This window comes from Drosophila bipectinata, chromosome 2R (assembly GCF_030179905.1).
Source record: "Drosophila bipectinata strain 14024-0381.07 chromosome 2R, DbipHiC1v2, whole genome shotgun sequence".
NCBI lineage: Eukaryota > Metazoa > Arthropoda > Insecta > Diptera > Drosophilidae > Drosophila > Drosophila bipectinata.
In genome coordinates, this window is record NC_091737.1 from 13,886,946 (window position 1) to 13,914,743 (window position 27,798).

At 45.5% G+C, this 27,798-nt stretch overlaps 1 protein-coding gene across 6 annotated transcripts in view; it reads right to left on the bottom strand.

Moving 5' to 3' along the window:
• sns (sticks and stones) overlaps positions 1-27,503 on the bottom strand; it is a 59,118-nt gene extending 31,615 nt beyond the window's left edge. For 3 of the 6 annotated variants that reach the window (XM_017250569.3, XM_017250570.3, XM_070278529.1), the window contains exons 1-7: positions 26,814-27,502; positions 13,474-13,815; positions 6,590-6,742; positions 4,509-4,682; positions 2,555-2,708; positions 2,348-2,484; positions 33-200 (exon numbers count right to left, since the gene is read on the bottom strand). In XM_017250569.3, the coding sequence (XP_017106058.2) occupies positions 33-200; positions 2,348-2,484; positions 2,555-2,708; positions 4,509-4,682; positions 6,590-6,742; positions 13,474-13,815; positions 26,814-26,970 (1,285 nt within the window). In that variant the 5' untranslated portion in view covers positions 26,971-27,502. Of the gene's footprint in view, positions 1-32; positions 201-2,347; positions 2,485-2,554; positions 2,709-4,508; positions 4,683-6,589; positions 6,743-13,473; positions 13,816-26,813 lie in introns of those variants that run through there. The other 3 variants (XM_017250572.3, XM_070278526.1, XM_070278527.1) reach the window with 3 other exon arrangements.
• Positions 27,504-27,798: the final 295 nt, after the last annotated feature.

The window sequence follows — 27,798 nt, forward strand, 5'->3', positions numbered from 1 at the left end:
AAAGCCAGGAGCTAAAAGCTGGCACCACTTACCCTCGGGACTGACAATCGTCTTTGAGGTGGCATTGCGCACCTGCCGCCCACCAACCATCCACTTGATCTCGGCGGGCGGATTCGATGGCGCTGTGGTGCATGTCAGTGGCACAATATCGCCGACCCGGGCCTCGGTGGGTCCCATTACGGTGACGTAGGTGGGTGCAACTGTATGGAGTATATATATATGTATAATATGGTATGAGAAGTTTGAGTTTTGGCTTGATTCCGGTTACAGGGCGTCGCATAATGAAGGTGGCATTAATATGTAATAGGTTTTGTGGCAAACTCTTGCCACCATGCTACCTCAAACCCAATGACGCTGCCTTGTTTCTTGTTACCCTAATAGCCTTGGGGAGGTCTGTCGGCTCCTGATGCTGCCACCATGCAAATGATGACTGAGTGACTGACAGCAGGCCGTCAGTTAGTTCCTCCATCCTTCCCACAGTCCTTCTGTCCGTCAGTCAGTCGGTCTGTGGAGCTATTACCTAATGCCATCGAAGAGGAGTGGCACGAATAGCAGCTGCAGCTGCCGGTGCCTTGATGGATAAGTGCATACATTACGCATACGCAGCGTATGCCCGTTGCCTTTGCTATCGTCTTTGCCTTTGCCTTTGCCTCAGCTCGTTTCTATAGCCTTGCGCGAAGGGAATACAAAACTTTCGACTCGATATGTTCCGCATATAAATAAACATTATGAATTCTTAACTTCTCGCATCTTTCGTCGGTCCAACTGAGCCATACATCTTCATTCCGGACACACACACACGTTTCGGTGGGTGGCTGGGGCGAAAAGAATGCTGATGCTGAATGTATTCCTGCTAAGTCTTCAGTTTTGTTGTTCCACATTCGTTATACATAAATAATGCGTGTGCTAAGAGCCCCTACTGCCATCTGAGGCTACATCTGCTATCTCTCCAATGCACTGGACAAAAATAAGCTAATCCTTTTGTTTAATTCTTTTTTTCATGAAACAGAGATATGAGATATTTTTGCCAAAGACAATGAAGATTTTTTGGTGCTCTATAAAAAAGGATTTATTTTAAAAGGCTTAGCCATTCGTTTTAGTATTTTACTTATTTACAATACATTTTAATTTCCTTTTTAATAGACTCATACGAGTTTTTTTTCTCTGGCAGTGCCTGGCTAGTGTGCGACTGTTCGTGTGCTGGCCACTCAATGTGGCATACTTATTGGGGCAAGATGGGGTCGCGTGGGCAGGCCTGACCTGCACGAGACTTTGATTGGTATGCGCATAAAATGGTGGCTTCTACTCCCCCTGTTTCTGCTTGTGCCGGCTTGGAGGCGTTACAGGGGGGCGTTACACATGCCACACTCACTTAAAGTCTGCTTCAGGTAAAAGATGCCAATTTCAGCGGACTGCCGAGCACTTGAATTTTAAATATCGCGCATACGCCGCGTTGAGCGGCCACCTCATCCATTTACATGTTAGACACATGAAGCGTAAGTAGCAACCACGTGTGGTGGAGGATCTTGGGGATGTGGCATGCAAATGTTTGCTGGTCTCTGCTTCTCTAAGGTCTGTCCAAGTGTCGCTAACGACTTTGGCACCGCGTCGTTCCCGCCCATCACCCATCGTCCGCCCCACTCTCCATCTCCGCCCATCTGTCAGCTTCCCATTTTGCCAGCTTTGTGCGCCTGATTGCAATTGTTGTAACTCTAACAAGCTGCCAGGGAGGAGCCCGTCCCCCACCAGGGAGAGGCTGCTCTGCGCTATTTGGCACTTGAAAAGAATTTGCATTGCTTGATTTGACAAAGCCAAGTGAGGCAGGGGGCGGAGGACCGAGGACGGAGGACCAGGCCTGGAGAGGCCTCCAAAGTGCAAACTTAGGCTTAATTGCAAAAGAAAGCAACAGACGCGCGGAAAGGGATGAAGGCTTATTTCAGAGGGGAGGCGGCTGCTTCCTAAAACCCTCGCACCACCCCTCCTCATATGTCGCGTGCCAAGTGCCTTGGCTCTATGGAATTTGGAAGATGCCACAGCCAAGCCAGGCTGTTGACACAATCCAGTCCTCACATCTCGGAGAGCTTGCTCTCAACTATGCCTTATCCAATCCCGCATTCGTCATCCAACCCAACGGCTTTTAATCTAGATGGGCTTTGAATTAGATATGGCTATAACGACTATTAAATACCCCTTACTTTTAATGATGAATCCTAATGAAGACTACTAATTCGGAAGGGATTTAGTTTCATTTCTAAGATGCCCGTCAGACTAACCCTTTCAAGGCTATGCAATTAGCCGGCCTGGCCTGGAGACAAAGCCAGTAAGATTTCATTAGTTCTCTACTTACACAGGACAGACAGCTCCACTTCCGCTTTCAGAGGCGTCTGGGACATTACATTGCTGGCCTCGCACCGGAATCTGGCCTTGTTGTCGCCCGCCTCGGCGGTAAAGGTATAGATATTCTCCGATAATCGACCAGATGTTCTATGGAAATAAAATATACAACAGTTAATATTAAATTAAGGCTAAAATTTTTAAAACAAATCTTCATTACCTGTAGGCCATACGTATCTGGGATCCATTTTTGTACCAAATTAGCTGAGCTGGCGGATTGCCGCCCCGACTCCGGCACATGAGTTCTACGGTTTGTCCACGACGCAGTGTTTCGCCCGGAGAGTAGCCCTCGATGTACGGCGGTCCCGGTGGATCTACGGGATTAGAATAACACCAAAATAAAAAAATAAATAATAACGAATAAAACCGGCTGGAAACAGCCACTGAATGCTGGCATTTTGCTGTGTTTACAGCTCGAATATGTAATTTTTAATTGGAGTGTTTGCATGCAAATCGTTTATGTGGTCATATGCATTATTTTCCGATTTCAATGTTTATACTCTTTTTTTTCTCCTTTCGGGCGTCGGTAATTTCCCTTGTTGTGGGCGTGACAGTGGGCGATTAATAATAGTGTAAACTACCGCAAAAATAATAGTGAAAAAAAAAGGATATAGCTGGGTCCAGAATAATTGGTAGTTCTGTCACCAGAAGGGGGGGATCAGTGGTAGTTCTATTAGATGTAGGCATAGTTATCCATAGGGAGAGCTCTGAAACGCATTAATACTTATCCGGTTTTGATTATCACCAATCAGCAAACCGGAATATTACGCTACGGGCGTGGATGTAATGCATTTTCTTTATCAGAATTTGACAAGCGGTCAACCGTATTGAATCAACAGCAGCAATCAGGTGAAGCATAAAAGCTGCCAAGCGCACACACACTCGCAAGTACACATAGGGCAGCAGGACATCCACAAATACATATACATTGGGACATACACATACATATATCCCCTGCAGGCATGCAATGGAAAATTAAATTAAAATCACTTGAAATATGGTACGACCACGCCGAGATGAGGCAGTGAGGATGCAATAATAGCGCCATAATTAAGCCCCCACAGGAAGGGAAAAATGAAAGGGTATATATCCCGTTTTCCATTCCATGCCAGATAGCGTTGGTCGCTGGTCGGCTGGTCGACTGGTCGGTGGACGCGACTTTTGTCCTTTTTTTGCCAATTACATAGCGACGGGAGTGCTATGGCCAGCGTTGCTCGAAATGGCCAACGAACTGTGGCAGTTGGGGCCACCATTTGCCAGCTGCCTATGCATAAATAACAAACATAATTAATTTGAATGTGCGTGCAGGTGGAGCTTCCAGTTACTCCCACTTTGGTGGGTGGGTGCTTGGTAGGTTGGTAACGGCAGGTAGGTGCCTCAGGGGCAAGCCACTGCTACCGTCACCGTCGCCTCTGCCATCGGCATTCCCAATGCCGGCAACAATCAATATGAGAACTTTTGGCATTCGTAATGGCTAGCACTCCTGTGCAACGCAATTCACATTCGTATTTGGAATGCCAGAAGAGATGCCGAGGCAGAGCGGTGGCACAAGAGGCAGTGGCAGCTGTGCGGCACATTAGAATTTAAAAACTAATTAATACGCGCCCGAATCGCGCAATTAGCGGCCGTGATGGCAAATGGCATCCGCATCGGGTCAGGCCAACGGTGACTGGCACAAAAAATTCATTGCCTGCACTGAGAGAAAAGATTCTAGATCGAGATACGGTATAAAATTAAAATCTGAGTAATATTTTAATAATTTTCAGGGGCATAGATAAACTATAATAGAATTGTATTAATTGAAAAGGATTCTTTGTTAAAAAATATCACTTATTTTCTGTCAGTGCCTGAAATACCGACGTCTGGTGCTTAATGGGGGTGCATAGTACCTCTCACAGTACCAACCAAAAAAATAACACCCGCTCCACACACACACACTCCCACACAACCCCCCACGCACACACGCAATCGCACGTTCAATTGTATCGCAAATTGAGCCGGCTAATGAGGTCGCCCACGCGTCTCCCTCCGGCCGGGCACCGGGACTCCGGCACGCCAGGACCTCCCATAACAGATGGCAGCTGGAAAGGCTCAGAGGCTCAGGGGCTACTCACACAACACGGACAGTTGAACGGTGACTCGCATGGGCATGTCCGGCGAGAGGGCCTTGTGCTTGGCCTGGCACGTGTACTCCGTGTAGTCGTCATCGGATCCTGGCTTCAGCTTCAGGCTGGATGTGGTGGTGAACCGTTTGGAGGATGTCTCCTCCACCAGGTCTTCTCCTTTTTCTGTAGAAAATAATTGAAATAATGATTATTATTATCTATCTAGCGAGAAGGCGAGTATTTTAATGAGTTCGTAGAAGAATCAAGAAGGTGTTTCTTTGAAAAATAAAAAAAAAAACAGTATTTTTTAAGTCTTGGCAATAATTATTTTTATTGATAATTTATCCTTGTTTTTTTTTATGTGGTTTAATTTTTTTAGGGTAAGAACTTTTAACCCCCATAGTTGCCACACCAGCAACAGCATTTTGTGACATCATTTTCGGTTATAAATTTTGAACGAGTCTCATCTGCGCTGAAAAGTGTGGCATAAAAAATGGGCGCCTCCCCACCTACCGCCCAAGCAACTATCTTGTTGAATCGCCGGGCCCATGGTCTGTATTTTTTCCTTGGGGGTAATCACCAAGATGGCCGTCTGCCCACATTAACCGCCATTTACGCGCCTCCCTGCCCGCATACACCCCGGGCGTTTACACACACCCGCAGTCGTAGAGCCCTGACAGCTTGCAAATGATACAGGGCCCCGGATCCGAAACTGGCCATTGTCGTAAACCCCGGTCCGGGGCAATACACGGGACACCCTTACACACACACATACACGTCAGAAGGAGAGTTTTTGGGGTCCGGCCAGATTCCCTGCCGCAACATATTGCGTCATAAACATAATTCATCATGCAGCTTCCTTCCGCTGTCCACATTTCCTTGCGGATTTTCCTACATTTTAACGCCCGTTTTGCGAATTTTCTTCCCTCTTTTCTGTTTTTGCTTGTGTTTTTTTGGTTGTTTTGTTTTTTATATTTTTTTCAAAAAAAAAAAAGAAAACAGGAAAAATTTCCATCATCATCGTCGCTGTCGCCGTGCGTTTCACATTTTAAGCATTTTTAACGCGCCAGTTGTGCTAAAATGATTTCGTTACTCGGCCAAATGACAGCCAAAAGGACGTGGGCATCCTCCTCATCCAACGAAAAAAGGGGCAACATCCCATGTAGCCCTCATGTGGGGGGTGTATGGCCATAATCATTATGAAAATTAAAAGTCGTGAAGGCGGCTAAACGCCGTGTGATGGCCACCGACCGTAGAGAGCTCGCCTAAAACTCCCACCATTGACATTTGCATTTTTCCATATTTTCCAGCAGCTCTGTTTTCCAATTTGCTGACTGCCCGGCAGCGGCTAAATGACAAGGCACAAACACCAGGACCTCGGCCATGGCCCCGGCCAGGATCCTGGCCAGGACACGCGGACCACAGGGCAGATAAGAGCTTGAACATCGACAGTCGGCGCTTTGTCGGCAACTCCGGTATAAAATTATTATTTAAGCACCGTCATCAAGCCGAAAGTCGACGTCCATTTCCCCCTCGTCCTGTCAGACCCTCACATCCTGCTCACATCGTCCTGTTCGTTCTATCATTTCACATGTGCGATGGCCAAACGGTTGACAGGCGTCACTTTGCCCATCTCCTCGTTCTCATTTGGCTCTTTTAGAGGCCCCCTCTTATCCTTGTGTTCCACCTTCACGGACCCTTGCCTCATCCTGATCCGCACTTATCCCAGGAAAAGGCCATGGCCAAAACCCATTTACACTTTTTGTATTCTGCATAATGTCTTCCAGCCAGAAAATGTATATTGTTATGTTCTCATAACCCATGTTGTTCCAAGCAGTTAAATATCCGTTGCTGCTATATTTTCACATAATCGAAGTCTAACTCAGAGGCCCCAAATAGGTTTTATTTCCAGGCATTTCCATAGTTTTCTTTTTATTATAGCCATCATGACAAGCTGCGATTAATTTAATTAAATATTTACACAATCCTTGAATATCCTTAAGAGTAATCCCTATACCTTGTCCACACTCTACCTGCCCATCATGTAAATTAATAAAAATTAAATATTATGAGTGAAGGCTGCTACTAACCTGGTTTGTACTCCACATTGCCGCGATACCATACGATTTGGGCCGCCGGCTTAGCATTGGACACGATGCACTTGAGCTGCAGGTCCTGGTTCTCGCGCACCTCCACCTTGGAATTGTGGCTGTAACCTTTGATCTCGATCGAGGCTGGCGGAGCTGCAAGGGAAACAAGAAAACAGTGGCAACGATTAGAGGCTGTCCGATGGAGGTGGTGGCACAAATGGAGGTCCAAAACAAAGGCTAATGGCTGTCAGGGAAGCTTTGCTCATTATGGCCCACAATGGCATTATAGGGGGCGCATTTGTGGGCGCAATGGGCGTGGCCGTATAATGCATTGTGCTTATGCGACGACAGACGACATTGTTGTTGAAGGTTCCAGGTTGAATGGCCGCGTATGCAGAAACAGAAATGCCAGATGTGGCATGGGGTAAGAATGTGCCAAGAACGGAGATCTTCTATGCAGCAGTCCCTCCCAGCTTTTCAGCACCCTGCCCCCAGCCTAAGCAACAAGCACTTCATCGCAGCCAGCTTTTGGTGCACAGTGGAAAATAATGTTTTGTTTTAAGTTTGTGACGTGTGACTCTAAAAGAGGTGTATCTTTTGAAATAGCTTCTAAATTTAATCAACTGGAGTGTTTTAAATATTTTAACTTAATTAATTTACTAACTTATTCAAGTTTTAAACCAAATATTTCGTATATCACAGAACAATATTTCACAATTTCAAGAATCTCGAGTTTTCTGTGTGGTATTTCCCTCGTTAATGTTCTCAAATATGAGTTTCAATATTTGCGCTCACCAGGGAGCACCAGGGACGGGGCGGTGGACTGGCTGAAGGATAGTGGGTGGTTGGGCGGTGGGGGCGGACTACAAGGACTCCTCCTGAGCCGGCTTGCCTTGGCAAACTGTTGAAATATACACGACCCACCCGGCGAAACAATGCTGAACGATGCCTGGGTGGTGCCGAGTGTTTCTTGTTGTTGGTGCTTGGGTGGGTGTTGCATGTTGCAAGACGGACGCGGCTGATGGGGGGGGCCCCGTAGCATGTATTTGGTGCATGAATGCAGCAGATGCAGAAACAAACAAGGGAACGAATGAAAGTACGAGCGAGCAACGAAACAAACAACAAGGAACGTGGATAAAGTTAAGTGCACGTGTGCATTATTTTAATGCCACCTGAAGGAGTTTGGTTGCCATTGCCACAGCACTAAGTTGAAAGTGGAGCCTACGCGAGGGCGGGTTCCCTCCTACACATTTTTCCCACATGGCCGGGGAGTCTTGCATTTGACATGCAACATATGTCGCCGTCTGCTCCGCGAACAGCTCCAGAAGTTGTTGCATGCAAAATGAATGCTTAATGCCGCACCAGAGGGCTGTGGGGCTAGGTGGCAGCCACTAACTGGGTGGGTGTGAGATGTTGGGGGTGGAACGAGTTGGGGTAGAGTTGTCTGAGGTATCATCCTGCGTCGAGGTAATTGCTTTTGTTGCCACACAAATGAAATCAACACCGCGAGAGACAGTGTCCTTTTTCCTTTGATTTTGTCAAGTTTAGCATCGCCAGTGGCTGCGAAAAATTATTATGCGCAAATCAAATCAAATCTAATACATAAATCAGATTCAGAAAATCAGGAGTCATTCACATAATCCAAGGGAGGACATTACGTAGTTGTTTCGTGATTTTATTAAACACGAGGCTTTAATGTTTTGGATTAAATGAAATATGAAACCAAAGGAGAGTTTAGGTATATAATAAATGAAAAACTTAGTGGGAAGTTTAAAAAGGATTTAATTTCAATTTAATGAGAGTTGCTGTCTTAATAATTCCATTTGTATTTAATTTAAAAATTCTCTTACCCCTTTCTGTTATCTTTATATTCCCTGCGTGCCAAAGACTGAGTGCAACTTTTCGATTTGGATTTTCCAAGGCTCTAGCTGGGGAAAAGGATGCTCTTGTTATGCTGTGCGAGGCGAAACCCTTCGGCCTGAGGAAATGCCACTGGCAAACCCAGATCATCCAGCCCCGGTGCAGCATCAACCTTGACTAAAGGCTTTGTATGCCGAAATTGGTGTCGCCGTGCCACCGCTGGCTATACAGATTGTTCGGTGGCCTTCGGACCAAAGAGGGGGCCTTTCCGAGGCGGACTGGGTGGTACGTGCATTGAAAATTCATAATATTTGGCACACCGTAGCCAGGGGCAAGGCGGGGGTGGACTAAAGGGGACTTGCAATGCGCGTGCTGCATAGTTAAAATGCGAAATATATGCACATTTTATGATTTTTCTTGCGCCAAGTCCTGGCAAATGCAACTCGATTTATGCCAAAGCGTGGCCTGCCATCCTGGGGAAAAGTGTAAGGACAATGAAGGAGTATGTGGCATATGTACATAGATATATACATATATATACCATATAGAATTTGGAATATGTACATTTGTGGATTGGAACGTGGGGTATGTGCATTGTTGATTGGTATGCATATTGTATTTGATTATTGACAAACGAGGGGCCCCAGTATCGCCCTAGAAGTGACGAGAGCTGCCCCAGAAAGGCCTCTGAACAATTCTACACAAAAGAAAAATTGTAGGATATGATTAGTCTGAAAAAAAGTAATTTTGCTCATAATTTATCTTCATAACTTGATTTTTAAAGGCTTGTGAATTAAGGACAATGATTGCCTAAGGAAACACAGAAACTCCTTTCATCTCTAAGTACATCCTTTTATTAAATGACACCTTAACTAAAACTACTTAATAATATATGTTTAGAAAGGGTAACCACTGCATTTTTTGTTACTTCTCGGGAACCCCCAAGGTGTAGAATAAATTTGGCCTTGGTTAGGGTTAAAAGTTGATTAAATTTTATGCATAAGCCGCGACCCACATGACAGTGGAGCCTGACGATGGCTGGGTGGGGGTTTGGCTGTAATGGAGCCGGGGCAATGGTGGGGCAATGCAGCTTCTTTGAGTGCTCTACTAGCTGGCATCAAATAATTTATGCAACAATGGCTGCAATAACGGTCCTGGCAGGAGCAGAAGCAGCCCCAGCCGCCGGAGGAGCGGCAACAGAGCTTTAGCTTCAGTTTCTATATAGCTGGGATTCCTGGCAGGCGAGTACACAAAGTGCAATTTGCCATGAACACTGGACTACTCCACCCAGACTCTCTGGGTCCCTTTCATTTTTTTTCTGCAGCAGCACTCTCCCCTCGGGGTACGACACCCGGCTAACCCACTAATAGTACGCCTCATAAAAGTTTTATGCGCCGGAATACTTTTTGCACCACCCGCCCCCCAGCTATCGCCCATTGCCACCTCCAACTTTAACCCAATCCAAGGCGACGGCAAGAATTGGCCATTTTTTTCGTTTGACGTCAACTTTGAAGCTGGAGCAGGAGCGGGAGTTTGGGTTTTCTATTTTTTTCGGTTTTTTGGGCCAAAATGTGGCCGACTGTGATGTAAGTTGAGCCATCAGGCCTGGTCTGATGGAGGAGTAGCGACCCAAGGCGCTCTGGGTGTCGACTTTAAGGTCAGCACCATATAACAAATGTCGGGCTATATTTTCCGGGAAAGCCGGTAGATGAAAACTTTCCTCATTTGCACTTCAATTACAGGGCAGAGTCCAGGGGTGGGAGAGTGTGCTTTTGAAAAATGCGCAGACATTTGAAAATCAATGAAGTGCGTCCGTCTATTGGCCGAAAGCAGGAAATCCGCAGCAACGAGAATTGTCGACTTAAATTTGTAGAGTATTGTATTCAAAAATTTATAAACGCTCCAAGGTGGCTGCTGCAAGTGCTCTCCATTCTTTTCGGCCATTCCATTTTCCATTTGCCATTGTGGGATACTACCATTACCCCTATATCACTAACTCCCCCACCAGCCAAAACTGGCTCACAAAAGTTTTGTGCCCTGGCTTTCGGATTCGGACTCCGACATGGACATGGTCATGGCATGGCCCTCGACCGTGCAGTTTCCTTGCGGCATATGTGTTTTTGGCTCTATTTTATTTTATGCTTTTTGCTTCATTTTTCCCCCCTTTTCTTCTTTTTATTATTTTATTCAAAATTAATGGCATGCGAAAAATTCTCTGAATTTCCATAAATTTGCACGTGGACTTTTGTGTGCAAAAGTTCTTTGCTTTTGCAAAACTTATAATCTAATTGCACCCTCACGTTTATTTTTTGCCCATACGAGTGCGCATACCTTTGGATGGAGGAACATTCTCCTGCAACTTTAACATGAGTCCATGAGGCAACATTACAGCCAAATTGGTTGCTCCACAAACTTTGTAACCGAGTCGAAAAATTTAATTTGAGAAAGACAAAAGGTGAGTGCTATTAATATTTAATAGACCATCTGCTAAAAGTTTTAATTAAATCATATCTTCTTATAAGGAAGATTTGCTATCAGAGTGATGATGTGGGAATAGGATATTCTATAACTATGAAAAGTATGAAAACTACAACTTTCTTTGCTTATAAATTAGGTAGAGAAACTTTCAGATATTGATTTCCATAAAAAATGTTAAATTTCAATAACTTACAAGTACAAGTATATTCAATAAGGGGGAGCTCGGAACAGAGGCGGTAAATGGCGGAAAGTTGCCTTTAGGAATAAATCAAATAAATGTAATTCGAACTTAATTGAATTATTACGCATTTGTCCACATTTCCCTTTGGCTAATTGCAGCAATAATGTCGCACGTGCCTCGTGCCACACCAGCACCCGCACCCACCCACACTCACAGCCACCTACTCTTAGTAAGCCCAAATACCTTGAAACAGATACACATGTATCTTGTGTTTAAATCCAAGACGAAGATTTCATTACAAAACAAAGGTGAGGAAGGGCTGGGATGGCAGTGGGTGGTGGCATCCACAAGTATCCACAGTTATGACAAGCATGCCATGTGACGACCTTACGTCGCACTGAAGCACTAACAAGCCAACTCCTCGAGCCAGGCTTGGCTTTTTTTCTTGACTTTATTTTATTTTCCTTATTTTTTCTTGACGGTTTTTTTTTCTGTTGGCCTCAAGGCCTCACACACACGTCGCCATTGTCACAGCTCATGGGGCGTAATTAACTAAACAAACGTCATTAGGCATGCGCGCGTGTGTGTCAGAGGGCGGTGTGTGTAGGGTGTTTGGGCCTAAGGCTTTGGTCCTTGGTAACCAACGAGTCTGTCCTCCATCCTTACATCGCCATGGTGTCGCTTGATGTCAGGGAATTTCTTTCGAATTGAATGCAGAGCAAAGCGAAATGAAAATCGCTGTCATCAAATGTAGCGCAATTTCTTGAGTGATTACAATTACAGCAACTACACCAGCAGCATCGCATTCAAAGTGATTACTAGACGACAATGCAACAGCCGAAAATGAAACAAAAAACACAGAAAAGAGAAGAGACAAAAAATGATACAAAAAAGATAGAAAGAATGACTAAAAATATAGGTGAGATAATGCGAAACTTATATACTCTTGGAGGTCTTATTTAAAATAGAGGTTAAGAAAAAGGACATTCGAATGATGATATTTTCATAAGAAACCTAGTCTATTTTAAGCTCAATAGTTTTCAAAATAAGATACTAGTTTCTAAGAAACTATAAAATCTCGAATATCAGCCCTAAGACTAATTACTATATGCCCTCTAAAGATTATTCCGATCATGAATCCATGTATAATATTATGATAAGTCAAAACTCCTTAGAAAACATACAATACCCTCTTTTAAAGAGTATAAAAAGGAATTCATTTCCCAAAGACTGGAACTGCTTCACTCCACTTCATCCTAGTTATCCTGGCTCCTTGGAGCAATAAACTGCGCTAAATTCAGCTCGGCCCTGTTGTTTTTGTTGTCGTTGTTTGTGTTTTGCAAATTGCTGACAATAAATGCTGGCAGAGCAAAAGCAGCGCAGTAGCAGTGGCAGCAGCAGCCAAGGAGGAGGCTGGGGCAAGGACCCGCATTTAAATTTCTCTAGTGAGAATTCCATAGGTGCAATGAGCAGGAAACAGAAACAGGAGGAATGTGTGCCACTCTAAGTGTGTGAGTGGGATATCTATGTGGGTGTGTTGGTGGGTGTGTGTGTGTGAGTGTCGCCCCCTGGTGACAAATTCATTTGTATTTATTACTTAAATTAATTGCAGCCTCCAGAAAGAAAGGCAGCCAACAAAGTGGTAGTCGGCGGGAGGATTTAAGACCAGATATCTTCGTAAAGAAAGCACCACAGACGAGGGAGAAATTCCCGGCTCAGAGATGACATATTTTGGATCTATTTCTATATGTATATTTGTCTTCTATATCTTGGAAAATATTTATCCGATCCTTAAACGGAATACCATTATGGAATTGGGGGACGATTCTCTATTTATCTGCATTAAAATATTGAAAGGTAATTTTTTTAAGATTTTTTTCAAATTTTCCTGATGGACACCCTTGAAAATTGGGAAAGTCGAGGAGAACATGAAAATGGGTCCTTGCGAGGGCTGTATCTTGGAAAATATTTATCCGATCCTTAAACGGAATACCATTATGGAATCGAGGGACGATTCTCTATAAATCTTAATTAAAATCTTGGAAGGTAATTTTTTAAAGATTTTTTTCAAATTTTTCTGATGGACACCCTGGAAAATTGGGGAAGTCGAGGAGAACATGAAAATGGGTCCTTGCAAGGGCTGTATCTTGGAAAATATATATCTTATCCTCAAACGGTATACCATTATGGAATCGGGGGACAATTCTCTATTAACCTGCATTAAAATCTTGAGAGGTAATTTTTTTAGATGTTTTTCAAATTTTCCTGATGGACCTCCTTAAAAATTGGGGAAATCGATGAGAACATGAAAATGGTACCTTTTTTACTAGTGGAATACCCTTAATGAGATGATATTAATACTTACATATGACTGTTAACTTGGCATTCGCCCGGATGGCACTGTTGAGCCGCGCAGGGCCGACCTGGCACTGGTAGTCGGCGTCGTCGCTAATCGAGGCATTCGAGATCCGGAGGTTGTAGACGCCCTGCTTGCGATCTCCCAGGACGGAGTATCTGGGGTAGCCGGGTATCACCGCCGAGAAGCCCAGAGCAAAGCCATCCTTTGTCCACTGAACTGCTCCGGCCAGGTTGGCCACCTCGCACCGCATCATGGCCTCGGCTCCTTCCAGGACCTGCAGGTCATGGGGCGTGGTGCGGAACTTCTGTTGCTGGGCGTGGCAGGGAGTGGTGGCCAGGACGATGACAACTAAACCATAAAAAAAGGCAGAAAGAGGGAGAGAGGAAGAGTGATTCATTAGCGATGCACTTAATTAATTGTCCTCGGGGCCATTTGTTGTCTCCGGTCAGCGAGTCCGTTGGGTCCTCTATTAAAAACGTGACTTTCTATCGCGGCGCCGTATGATGAATTATGAAATATGTGTTTACTTAAAGATCCCATAGCCCGCTGCCCACTACCCATTGCCCAGTGTTCAGTGTTCGGTGTCCGGGAGTCCCGAGTCAAAGCGAATCCCGACCGCAATAAAACAGGACATTCCGCAAAGCCCTTCTGCCACAGCCTCGGGGATTCCGAGCCGAACTTTGACCGTTTTCCCAGCTCTAGCATTAAAAACGAACGGCAAACGAAGGCAAAAACTTGGCCAGAACCATTCTGTTCCGTTTCTTTTTTAATGAAAAACAAACACATTTCCCGGACCCAAACAAAAAGCGCGTTTGCCGTGCCACAAAAGCCAATTGTGGGCGTGGTCCGTATCCGTGTCCGTAGTCCGTTGTCTGTTGTCCGTAGTCCGTGTCTGTTTGCCAAGACACATTGCAGACTGCTGCAGTTGTGGAGTTCATTTCTTGCCGCCGCCGAAACTATTAAATTCTCTGAACCAAGGGGGTATGGGTTTCGGAGGAGGTATAGTGTTAGGTTTGGGTTTTTTCAACCCTCCGGCAGTGGCGCATCTAAAATCAACAAAAGCATTTAACGCGACGGTCGTCAGATGAAGGCAGCTGCACTTGTTTTTAGTGTCCCGAAAAACCCCGCGAAACAGTTAGTGCCCGCCCTGCTCCTGGAAGCCCCCCTGGCTCCAGACCACTCCCGGTAGTGCCGTGAAACGAGCATTTTATTCGCGCTTTCATAAATTTTCCAGCAGAGACTATTTCTTGCGTCCGTACACCAGCATCTCTGTTTATTTATAAGCAACGAAATGCAGTTTTAAATCTGGCCAACTCTCTCAAAGTCCTTCCATTTTCCTCCACTACTTTTCTCTCTTCCCCTCTGGCATTTTATCACAACAACAACAGCAACAGAAAAAGGAGAAAAATGAAATAAAACTTAGCTCTGGCGCTACCAACTGGCAATGATTAATATGGCCAACAATTTGCATACGCATCATGTCTAGGAGAGAGAGGGTGAGGGAGAAAGTATGGCGGGGACAGTGATGGGTTGATGGTTGTGGGTGGGCATGAGGGTGAGGTATAAGGACTATAGGACAGAAATGAATTTTAAATAAGAAAAATATCACAGAGCAGCCGGGTTAGGAACTCATTCGTTGCCAAACTCTTTACGATTTCATTATTTTGCCTTTTTCGTACATAATTTGTTTGGCAAAAGAATGTGAAAGGAACAAGCTGAAAATCAACAACAATTTACCCATTTCCCCACCACCTCTCCGCTCCCCTCCCATCCTAATCCCCCCGAAAGTGCCCTTTTTACCATACCATGTTGTTTTTGTTGTTGACGTTGTCGAACAGCCAGCAGCATTACGGGCAATTTATATAAATTTCGTTGTTACAGGAGCAAGGATTCCAACGGGCGAGGAGAGAAGGTTAGCATGGTGCCAGTGATGCCAAGGGGGGAGAGCAACTGTCAGACACAGACGAGAGCTAGATGACTTCGGAACCCTTGCCAGGATGCCAGGAACACAGTCTAACCAGACAAGGATCAACATAACCTTCGCCCTGTCGCAAATTTTTGCCTATTTCCCCCCAAACACACATCCTCATATATATAATATATATATATATATTTGGATATACTATATACGTAAATTCCAGTACGCACACACGGGTTTTTGGGACTTGGAGAAGTTCATAGTTGAGTAAATTTTTACCTCGTTCTGGAGGCCCCAGCCCCAGCCGCACATCCTTCGTCCTGGCGCCCCTCAGTCCCATACGGATTTTCGGCAAACATTTGCCCCAGTTCGCGCGCCTTGCTTACGCGTTATTTTCATTGCCGTTGTCTCATATTTTTCAAGCGAAAAATTTTAATAAAGCAAATTCCTATTTTACGGCCTTATACCCCTCTAAAAAGCTAGGCCAAAATTAAGCATGACGCCCTTCCTTCCCACACTCCTGGATAGAATGCCATCGCCATCGCCACTGCCACCACAAATCCTCTTCATTCCATACGTCATACGCAGTGTTGTCCCCGGAAATAGTCGAAATGAAAATGGAAATTCACACGCAACAAGCTGGCACTGTAAAAGGGGGAAAGGGGCCACATCTCCAGTCCCTGACAGTCGAAAGTGCGAAAAGGATTTAAATGCTTTAGGCGTCGCCCTTTGACCTGCCTAACCCCCTTCTAACACAACGGGCCCAACTCACGCCGGAGAACGTCAAGTGCCATTGTCGAATTTCTGTGCCTCGGAGTAAGAGGGCCAAAACGTGCGTGGTTTTTAGTGTCGCGTTCTCTTGATTGTTTTCCAAGCTGGGGCTAAAACAACAACACACGGGCTTGAGATAGCGAGACACATGAGGACAACAGCAACAAATCCCGGCCAGCTTCCTCCCGGACCTTAAAAAAAGGGTTGCTCGACTCCGGGTCTTATTTTACGAGCGGGGAGCTATCAGTGTTATTGTTATGACTGAAATTTGATGGCCCCGACCGCTTTTCTGGCCAAGAGCGTGATGTACGAGTCTGTATGTATGTCCATGTCCCTTGGCCCCATTTTCGGAAGATTTCGCTTCGTTTCGGGACAGTTATCTTGGCGGGTTTGGCAAGCAGCTTGGGCTGATTAAGCATCCCGGCATCGGATTAACCATAGGCCTGAACGGGACACCTGAGTGGGTCGGGATCTCGTTTCCGGCTCCAACGTCAGCCCAACGACCACGCCAAACTCTGGCCACCCCTGAAAAGATTTTCACACATGCAGCACTTAAGTTTTATTTGTTTTTGCTTTAAATGCTCTCACGTATTTGGGATTTGGGGGTCAAAAGGGTGGATCGAGGGGGGTTGGGTGGGAAAAGCCTCTAGGGTTGCCAGGCGGACGGAGGCGTTATGGAGCCTTGCGAAATTCTCGACGCGTATTAATTTGACGATTATTACTTCCGCTCACACACACACAGAGCCTCCGTATGTCAGGGCTTTAGGATTACTTTATGGCCGCATACAGTGGCCGAAATTTTCAGGATATTTTCATATTAAATAATAAATTTTTTCAACTTTTAGAATCTATGATTATTAAAATAATGGATACTATAACTATTATTACAGGAGACCAACAAGATAGATGACTACACATTCCTTGAAGATTTCCAGTGCATTATAAAGACCCCTTTTTGATTTTATATTTTTTTGTATTTATTATAAGAGGGCGTGGACACGTATGATGCCAAAAAAAAAGAAAAAAAATTAGCGCTGCTTCAGCATATTGTCGCAGCACATCCGCTCCAGCCTCTGCCACAGCTCCGGCGACTTCACCTCGGATCTCGGAAGCTGGAAGCTGCCATCATCAATCGAACGAATCCGTGGCACCTTGTTTTTTTGGCTACGAGCTTGGCCCTTCCCGTCAATAGATGGGCGGCTGCCAGGGAACTGCCACGCCCCCTTGTCAGCAACGTGCCTGGCATTTGCATGGCAAGCAGCAGTACAAGCTGTCGTGCGAATGTCTTATAAGGATTTTCGGGTCTTGCTGCATTTGGCAGCGTTTGTTCAAATAGGACGATATATCTACATATAAGAAAAGTGGAAGCGACGGTTGCGATCTAATGGTGCATGCTGCATGACGCATGCCACATGCCAAACTTATTCTGCAGTGGCTACGTGCCCCTACTAACTGGTCCTTATCATCCTCTAGTATCTGGAGTCAGTCACCATCCCCCCTCCACCTATTAGGATTAATCAATTCAATTTGCAACTCGTTCAGCTCGTTCCCTTTATTGCGGTTCTATCTGGATCTGGAGCGAAGGATCTTCGATTGGAAAGGTTTTTTGTGGGTGGGGGCAACCATTTGCCAGGACATCGTAATGAGAATTCAAGTTAGATTGCCAGGTTGCTGCTGGTACAGCACTGTTGCTGTTGCAGAAAGGGCAACGAATTGCAATTACGGGCAACACTTTGCGGCACCGCAGGCCCCAACTTACTGTCCCTCGTTTCAGCAACAACTCCATTAAGAATGCGGCAGGTCCTGGGACAGTAGGTGCAGCCATGGCAACAGAAGCAGGAGCAGCAACAGCCGCAGTAAATGGTAATCGCCCAACAACGTTATTAACATCATCAAGGTGAGCATTATTAAAATCGAGTAAAAGGTACTGGCGCCACCTGCTGGCCACCGTAGCGACTCCACTCCAAGGACTCAGCCCGCCGCAGGAGCCCCAACTTGGGCCAAAAGGAGTGCTAGATAATTTGCAGCCTGCGTAGCGAGTAAATTCTTGTTAATAGTGCAACAAATTTGTATTTATGAGGGCCGCCCAGTTTGAAAGTCGGCCGCAGCAGTGCATTTCAAACTGTAATTAAGTTGCAAACTGGATTTTGTGGCAGAAAAAAAGTATGTTGGTGCAACAATAGTAACCCAAAACCAAGATGTACATCCAACCGACAAGTCCAAATTCTCGGAGGTGAAATTTCAACAAGAAACTTTAACTTGATCATTTTAATTGCAATTAAAATGTGAAATGTATTTGTTTTCAGGATTTATGTAGAAACTAAATAATGGTAATAACTGGATTTTAACACAATAAATTTTGCCCAGTGATGATGGAAATCAATAAATATTAATGTATGTTGTGTATTTTGTCACATTTATGGACTAAATATATTTTGGGTTTAGCAGAAACCATTTAATGTTCGACCGGGAGTATAAATAAATGTTTGCTTTCAGGGCGAAAAAAAGAACGTAAAACCTAACAAATAGCAAATATGGAACAAAATCATGAAATATATTGCATCTAACCCATTTTTGTAATGTTTCATTTTATTTCCATGTCACTGCCTGACATCCACACTGACAAAAACAACTGCGGCATCGTCTATTCGTTGATTACATTTATTTTTGTGGATTTTAGATTTTTTTTTTTTGAAAAGGGCTTGATGGGTTTGGTTTGGTTTTGGATGGGCGAACTTTTGGCCAAATTTTTGCTGTGTGGGATGTTGGTGAAATTTTTGAAATGCTGTGAGAACTCTGGCCAAAAACTTGTTGACGAGTGAAGTGTGGTGAATGGCGGTGGCGATGTCGGTGGATGTTAGTGCACCTGCAGAGGGCTTCCCGAGTGGTTGGCTGGCCAGCTTGGGGTTACCTGTTGCCCTGTTGCCAGTTGCTGGCCATTGCTCTCGGCTCTAATTGTTGGCCGATTCCGATTCCCAGTTTCCCAGATCTCGACGGACGAATTCCCAGGCTCAAAGCACACGCAATGGGTGTTGCGTAGGTGAGTAGTCCAATTAACCAACCAGCTCTATCGCCCTCCTGACTTGCGGTTTGTTTTCTGCTCTTTATCGGTGGGAACTTGTTAATTCTATTGTTTGTTTGTGTCGGGGTGACCCCCCACTGCGAGATGGCGACATGTATGCAATTTGCTGTTCTTCCAACACATCCTTGAGACTTGGCTGTCCAATCAATTCTAAACACCATCCGAATTAAATGACAAACTCGCTAAGGAAAGCTTATAAAAAATAAAAATAAGTAGAAGACGAAAAATGGCAGACTCTAAGAGATTGCCACCCTCGCATGGTTGATTTATTTATAACACATGCTACGCATCGCATCAACTTATGGAATTCACAAAATCACATGAAGCCAATGGCAACAAACATATATGTGCGAGTGTCTGGAGGAGAGGGGGACTGGAGGGGGTCGGAGGGTACAAACGACATAAAAAGCGACATCATCCAATCAATTTATGCGCCAATGTCTCCTGGGCTGAGGATACCCAAGTGGGTTAGATATTGGAAAACGGATAATTGGAAGCCGAGGTGGGGTGGCAGAGATCTGGGGCTGTCGAATGGCTTGGCCGGATTTTTCTTTGCTTTGATGGGTTTTTCGTAATATTATCTTTAAAAAATCATCTTGTTAAGAATCGAAATTGAAGTGAAAATAGCATTTGGACGCAGAGAGAGGACCAAAAAGGATTCCTTTTTTTGGATAGTGTGTGGGTGTAATTGGAGTACATTCTAACGTTGGTGAGAAACCATCATTATCACAACCATATCAGCACCAATACTATCATCATCATCGTCATCGTTATAGTCTTGGCCAGAATTGTTATGGAACTGAGGCGAATTAGGGACCTGGCCGAGACAATTCCCCAGTTGCCATTGTAAACGCTTGCAAAGTTATTTGCTGTCCATTTCCAAACATTAAACCAGAGTGACTTGAATAAATTTCATATTCGAAAGCCTCCGCCCAGACAACACACACACATGGGCACACATTTTTGTGTGTAGACCAAAAAGTGGCATCTGAAGCCGAAATAAACTCACATGGCTAATATCTCTGTGTGTGTGTGAGTGTGTATCCTTGAGGTGGGTCAAATCCTTAGCCCGTTTCGGCCTTTCTAGGCTTTGTCGGTAGTATGTGGGGTGTGTCTGTGTGGACATAAACCAAAAATTCCTATACGCTGATGCAGCAAAATTTCCGGCCGGAGTGAAAGTGGTGCGTGTGGTGCGACAGCGGCCACTCCTCCACCACTCGAATGCTATCTCTGTGGGAGCACACCATCCGCTGGCCACTCAAGAAGAATTTTTCGTACCCGACGTGCCTGCCACACTACCGGCTGGCCCACTGCCTTCCACCCACTTTTAGCTTAGCCTCTTGTGCCATCCCCTGAAGTAAATTTCATTCTCGAATATTCATACATTTTCCACATCCAATTCCTCGTACTCGCACTCATAGTCGTCGGGGACTCTACAACTTTCCACATTTTTGTCCCCCTTTGATATTTTTGAAGTCGGCAGCTGGAGGATCGAGTATGCGACAGTTGCTTCATTACGAGGAGCACACAAGCCAGACATAAAGCAAAACTATTCTTGGAGAGGGTACAACAAAAAATGGAAAAAGGGAATGAGGAGTTGCAGGAGCTGCAGGAGTTCAACGAGTCCAAGGGACACAAAACTTATGAGCACAAATAAATGCAAAGTTTGCACATTTCATTCGAAATTCTACTTTAAAAGGAAACTGCTCTTGATTTAAGTTCAAGTCTGAGATTTAAGAACTTTATGGAAATTGATGGTCATCTCAATAAACTGGTTGGCTAATTTCAAAGTCAATAATAGTAGTAAAAAGTTTTGATTTTTTTCTTTCTTTTAGTTTGTTTTATTAAGGATCTAAAGATATTATTCCCTCTGAGCTCTTGTTCGTATATCAAAAGCCAGAATTGCTTTGTAAGGGTATTTACACTTCCCAATCGCAGCTTAGCATTCTTGCATTGTTTTCTGTTGCATGAATGCTTGGAAATGGAAATGGGAATGAAAATGGAAAGGGTCTGGAGTGGCCAAGTGGTGCGGGATGAGGTGCTGCCTGGTGTCGAGCTGACATGAGCGGGCAAATTAGAAGCTGAGACACGGCTTGGCAGCAGCAGCAGCAGCAGCAGCTCCTGTTCGCTGGGATCTTCATCCACTTTGGCAGCCGAGGAGTGTTTGTCAGCTTATTGTTTGGCTTAATTGCCGTTTGAACTGCGAGCGCGTGTGTCGCACTCGCACTGGCATTCTCATTCGCATTTCGATTTGTGGCATGGGGCAGCACCATTTGCATCCGCCGGTTGCACTGGCGTTGGGCATTGTTTGGCCAAATCGCAAACACACAACACACTCGTACCTCGTACTTTGTACATGGTACTTCGTACTCACACCCGCAGGCACAACAATGCTGCTGGTATGTTAAGGGTTAAGCAAAACACTCGAATTACCAGCCCAGGAGGATGAGGATGAGGAATGCAAATGCTTTCTTCTCTTGCTTTCGAGAAATAATGTTTGCGCAATCGAATGACAAAGCAAGTCGGGGGCATCGAAGGTTAAGGGGGTAGCCCCGGAGCTCACGGGGGTCCAATGATGCATGTCTGCGTATGAAATCCGATATTTCAGGCAATGGTCGTTAAAAAGGAGGAGTGCAGAAGGGCAGTCAGTCCCTTTGTCAGTTCCCAGCGAATTTGTTGCAGAGGAAAACGAATTTTTCTCTGTCGCAATTAAAGCAAGTGAAGTCGTTAAAGTTAAAGTTTTCCCAGCCGCGGCTAAATGCCGCGTCACAGATTTCCCGGCGAAGGGAAAGAGACTCGCCGGAGCGGAACCACACGTCAACCGGTCAACTGGACGCCCATCTTGCATCCACACGGCGAATAAATACTGCTTGGATACTACAGGAGGAGGGTGGTTTAACTCATTTAAGTGAAATGGAGTTTCTCCCAGTGTAGACCAGGCACCTCTCGTCGGACTAGAGAAGCCGCAGTGGATTACTGAAGCGTGCAATGGACATGGGCCGACCGCCGTCAGTTCACACGCTGCAAATAAAGCCGAGAAGTCATCAGAAGAAACCTGCGTTCCCCCGAAAGCCAGAAGTTTCAATTGCAGCTGTCGAATTCAAGAAGAAGCTCATGCTGAAGCTGAAGCTGAAGCTGCCACGAACTTAATGCCCCAACCGGTTCGACACGCGTCTCGCAATGACTCGAAATTAGGCAGATGCTTAAGTTCGTGGCACTATGGATGTTGCATTGCCAGTTCCTAGTGCCCAGTTCCCAATGCCAGCTGCCACTTCAATCTTCAATTAGTCGGCAGATGCAGATGCCACATATATACATCAATATTTACCCCAAATTATAAAATATTCATTTTTCAATATCGCAATTTCAACATCAGGTTAAAATATGCAAGTTGCCACCTCGGGCCGCACAATATAAAGTGAAAACTCACCCGGTTCGCTTTGAATTTGATTTTTTTCAGCCGTCTGCAAGGAAAGTGGTTCCCGGGGCTATGGTGTGGGTGTGGTGGTGGAGTGGTTTCTTGGCCCACATATCGATAACACAGACAATTCCATTCGCACACACTCCCTCCCAAACAGGCTCGTATCTGCCGGCGCACAAACACAAAGGATATCGACTCCCTTTGAGCAGAATGATGCAATTATTCACACTTGATTAAATACTCAAGGAAAGTGAAAGTGCGTGGAAGACGAGGAGGCCCACATTGAGATGTTTTTCAAAAAATTCATAAATTTAAATTAGCAGTAGATGAAGCTATCGAAGCAGTGTGCTTAGTGTCCATATCCCTCATACCATCTTGAGCTTTTGGGCCTCACCTTGAAAATGGTTTTTCAATTACTTCACTGAGCTGAACTGAGCCGAGCCGAGAACTGAAGTGGATCGGGATTCTGGGTAGTAGGTGGTGGGTGGGTGGCACCATTAAATGTATTCCATCTGAAGGACCTGCCCCTGCCTGCCCTCCAATTCCTCAAAAACCTCATTTGGCCGTCAGGACGAGTCTATGACGAGCCTCATTTGGCATCTTGCTTGATTTGCCGTTTTTATTTATTCATTCAACTGTCTGTTTGGTGGAGAAAGGACGAGCCAGTGGGGCGGCGGGGGAGTGTGGATGGCTGGCATCCGGCTGTCCGACAGCTGACTAACCAAATCAATTCGCATCAATATCGAGCAAACCCATCAAAGTCAGTCATCGCCAAAGAGGAGCGGCGGTAGAGAGGAGTGGGACGGAGGGGTGGAGCTTGAAGAGCAATCATCTATGCCATCCATCCGCCGCATCCGCATCCACATCCACATCCGCATCCGCATCCTTCTGTGGCCTCTGCATGGGAATATTCTGCGTCGGAAGCACGCCAGGCTGCACATTGCTAATATCCTGGCCCCTGCCACCGCCCCCTTTGTGCGTACGTAATACAATATAGTATATACATATATAAAGGAGGTATCCTACTAATTGAAATTCATTCTCAATCTGCCAAAGCCAGAAGAGCCTCGCGCTCGTTACACTTCCCATGTACAGCCCTTTAAAATCCCTCCCAAAAAAAAATTCAATTTTCGCCTTACCGGGCGGGAAAACTCCATCAAATTTCGGTGAACCGTGGCAAGGGGTCGGTATCTTCTAATGCTGCCACATGTGTTGTGAGTCCATAAATCCCAGCTAGGTAGCTAGTATGTATGGATATGGAATCATGGATGAAGATGCATCCGCATTGAGGCAATTACCACATGCCACGATCAACTCACGCAGCGGGAGTTCGTTCTCGGTGGCGACTTCAAGTGCCGGAGAATTTTTATTATTGTTTGACAACTCCCCCACCACTGGCCCTGGCTTTGTTGGCTTCACCTTGCCACATGCTGTCGATTTATTTATGCCCCAACATGTTTCCATAATGTTTTTATTTAGTTTCATCTTTCTGTCAACAGGAATATGACCAATGTGGTCTTGGTCTATTTTAATCGCAGATAAAATTAGCTTAAAAACAGATAAATAAACAATACAACAAAAAAGAAAAGTATTTATTTTGTTTGTCATACAAACTAATCCTTATTTAAAATACTAATCGGCTGATAAATCATTTCAAGAGATTAAAAGATACAAAAAGGCTTAGACTTTGGTTTAAACACGTTAGGAAACTTAAAATAAATGAAATAATACATTAAATAGACCCAATTATTGGCTAAAATTGGTAAAAGTTGCTGCTTTAAAGTTCTGTTTCATTGAGAACCCTGGTCTGACATCAAAACCAACTCTGTTAATATTTCATCTGCAAACTGGGCGACCACTTTTGATTTACAATTACGTAAGTTCGTTTAGCCCACGCTGAGGCAGCTCGGGCTTCACCTGATGGTTTCTTTTATTTTTGGCTTTCGGGGCGGCATGTGGGCGGGTGGCCTGAACGGGTCTGAGTCAATATTGAACTGGTTAGCAGACTTCAAGGTGCTGCTGGGGCGAAAATTATCAACCGTCCGGGTCGTTAAGCCAAGTAGCCGACCGACTCGACTCTGGGCCAAACATGGGCGTCGTTTTTGCTGCCCAAGCTGGCCGGGCTACCCACACTGCCAAAGTGTGGCAAGAGATTCGCTTTTTGTGGAGCGTTTGGAACGGGCAGCGCAATTAACTTTCAGCCAGCTCGAAAATGACAGCCACACACACACACTGAGCAGTCAACTGCAGTATGCCTTTCAGTTTTGCTTCCTGGCGATGCTATCTCGAAGATTATCTATCGAGATGGGGCAGTCAGCCCTTCCCCTGCTTCCGACTTGTGGCAGGAGTAGCGTCTGTGTGCTTAACACTCTGCCCTTTCAGGACCCTCAAGTGGCAGCAGCATGCTCCCAGTGCCTATCCCTGCCCCCGTTTCTTTCCACCATTTTTTTTCCTGCACTTTCTATGTTCCATTGATGGCGCTCGCTGGTCAAGCTGTACTTGGTTCGTGGTATTGTCAATGCACTTCAGTACATTTGCCAACTGTCAGAGACAAAAACGACAAGTCGCGACGACTTTTCCACACCCGCTGTCTTCTTCTCGTCTTCCCCCTTTTTCTTTTTTTGTCCCTATTTGTACCATTCCCCGGCCAGTTTTTCCGGGTTTTCCCGCTTCTCCTAACTGCACCAACACATGCTCTCCGGTATATATCTATTACGGCATGTTTGTCCTACACTTTTCCTGATGCCACTGCTTCAGCTTCAGTTGCTGCTGCTCTGGTGGCACACATTTCTGTATCCTTACACACACACACTGGCAAATACACACCCGCACACTCACACTCACACACAACTCTCACATATCCTTAAACAGTTGACAGACAGACGCAACTTTTCTGCGTTTGTGTATGTCCTTGTGCTTGTTTTTTTGTTGGTTTTGGTTCTGTTTTTTTTTTTTGGCTGCCTTAGCTTGGCCTGTCTGTTTGTTGACATATTATGATCCTTGATTATTTTGTGCTGACAAATACATGCTTTTCCTTTTTCCAACCAACACACACACATAATACTCGCACACGATTCCATAGATACGATGTACATCCAGATAGACTTCCGACTCTGATTTTGATTCTGATTCTGTGATTCGTATTTGATTTTGTTGTTTTTCTTGGTTATCCTGGCCGTTTTTTTCCCAAGGGGCGTGGCCCTAGCTGTTTTTGTTTTTGGCCAGGCCAGGCCAGGTACTTGGTAACTAATTGGTTCGGTTCCCCTACTTTATTAGGCCTTATCAACAGGGCTTTTAATGATGGGCGTTCTCTGTAAATCCGCTTCCATTTCTACTTGACTCCCAGGGCCCCCGCAACACACACCACACCACACACCACACACAAAAGACCTGTACACGCCCACAAATGTCATGCAAAGCCATGCTCATACGGAATATAAAATTGGAAAAAAGTAAACCAACCGGCTCCCCAAAGCCAACCAAAAACCTAAAAACCAAACACACTGTGAACTGTGGGCGTCGACACAATATTTTGTAAATTATATTCGATTGTTGTTTGTTTTTGTTTTGTTTTTGTTGGGTTTGGGGCCGAAAAGCTGCTCAGGGATTGAGGGGCGGAAGCCAGATAAGACCGCAAGTGCATGGGGCACAAGTACCGGTCCCAGATCCCCAGCTAGCAATGTTACCAACGCTCCATGCCTCTACACCCCACCAATTCCCATCCAGTCAACGAATCCAGTCCCCAACCTGTCCGACGATAATGCGTTTGATTGGAGCGGAAGTGGAGCGCTGTTGTGGTACGTGTGTCCGGTGGCTTGATGGTCTAGGCCAGGTGCTGCTGCTGTTCTTGCCTCGCATAATGTGTAATTATTAATTAGTTTACAATTCTTGCCCCATCCCAGTAATCACAAATGGATTGCGGCAGCCACAAGAGTTCTGCCACGCCCACAGACTTAATGAAACGGTTCTGGCCATTCTGTTGCACTGCCCTCCTTTGCCTTTTGCCTTCCATGCCACCGAAAAACCACAATGTACATTAAAAGCCTGCTTGGGTCAGGTCAACGTGCAACATGCAACTTGGCAGAGCAACAGCTGTTGGCCCTGCTAACTAACTTTCCTGTCCGAGTCTAAACTTTGTTAAATTGTCAACTCACCCAGACCCAGGAGCTGAAGATGTTTAATCCAATGTTGACGGCAGCGTCGCCGCTTTGTTGCATGTTGCTGCCACTTGATGTGCTGTTGATGCTGCTGGTGTTGGTGTTGTTGCTGGTGATGCTGTGTTGCACTTGCTAATGCCGAATGCAAAGCCATTTTGCTGGCCGTTATGCTCGCTTTGGCGGCTATTTGCGGATTGTTCTTGAATCTTGAAGCAAAAACCCGATGTTGCACTATAATAACGAGCAGCAGTTACCGTTGTTGCCACTGCCGCTGCTACTGCTGCTGCTGTCGCTCCAGCTGTTGGTGCGACGCATTTGTTTTGTTGCCACTTTAATCACTTTCTTTTTTTGGATGTTGTGTGTTAGAGAGTCGAGAATCGAGAATCGCGAACCGCGTTTATATCTTTTTCGGTTAATGCCCCATACTGGCGAGACACACTGCCGACCAAAAACGGGATTTGGGGCAACCTAAGGGCCAACGGATTGGGGTCTATTTAGTGGACCAGCTCCACGGAACCTCCAGAGCCTCTGGGACCACCGCCACTTGGCCACTTGGCTTCAAGATTTGCACTTGCCATCCGCAGTTGGCGCAGACTCGATAATTTGGCGTTGTTATCGCGGCACGAGTACGTTGCGTACGTAGTCCGTACTGCTTGCCACTCGTGTGTGTGCGGTTGTGTGAGTGTATTTCGGAGTGCTAGAGTGTGGGTGAGCGGTAGGCTCCGTGCGACGCAATCGAATAGCGGGACACCCGGTGCGTCTGGCGGTGCGTCCTAACGGAATCAGAGCTAAAACCGAACTAAAACCGACTCGAGTGGCCATGTATCTCAGCATCGGCGCCACATGCCGCACATCCGAGAGATACAAAGCGTACCAGAGAGAGTGGCAGTGAGAGGCAATGCTCCCGTCTGCAAGAACCAGAGCCGGTTATTCTTATACTGGTCGAGGGTGGAAGTTGTATAAGTATAGCTTTAGGCTTTCC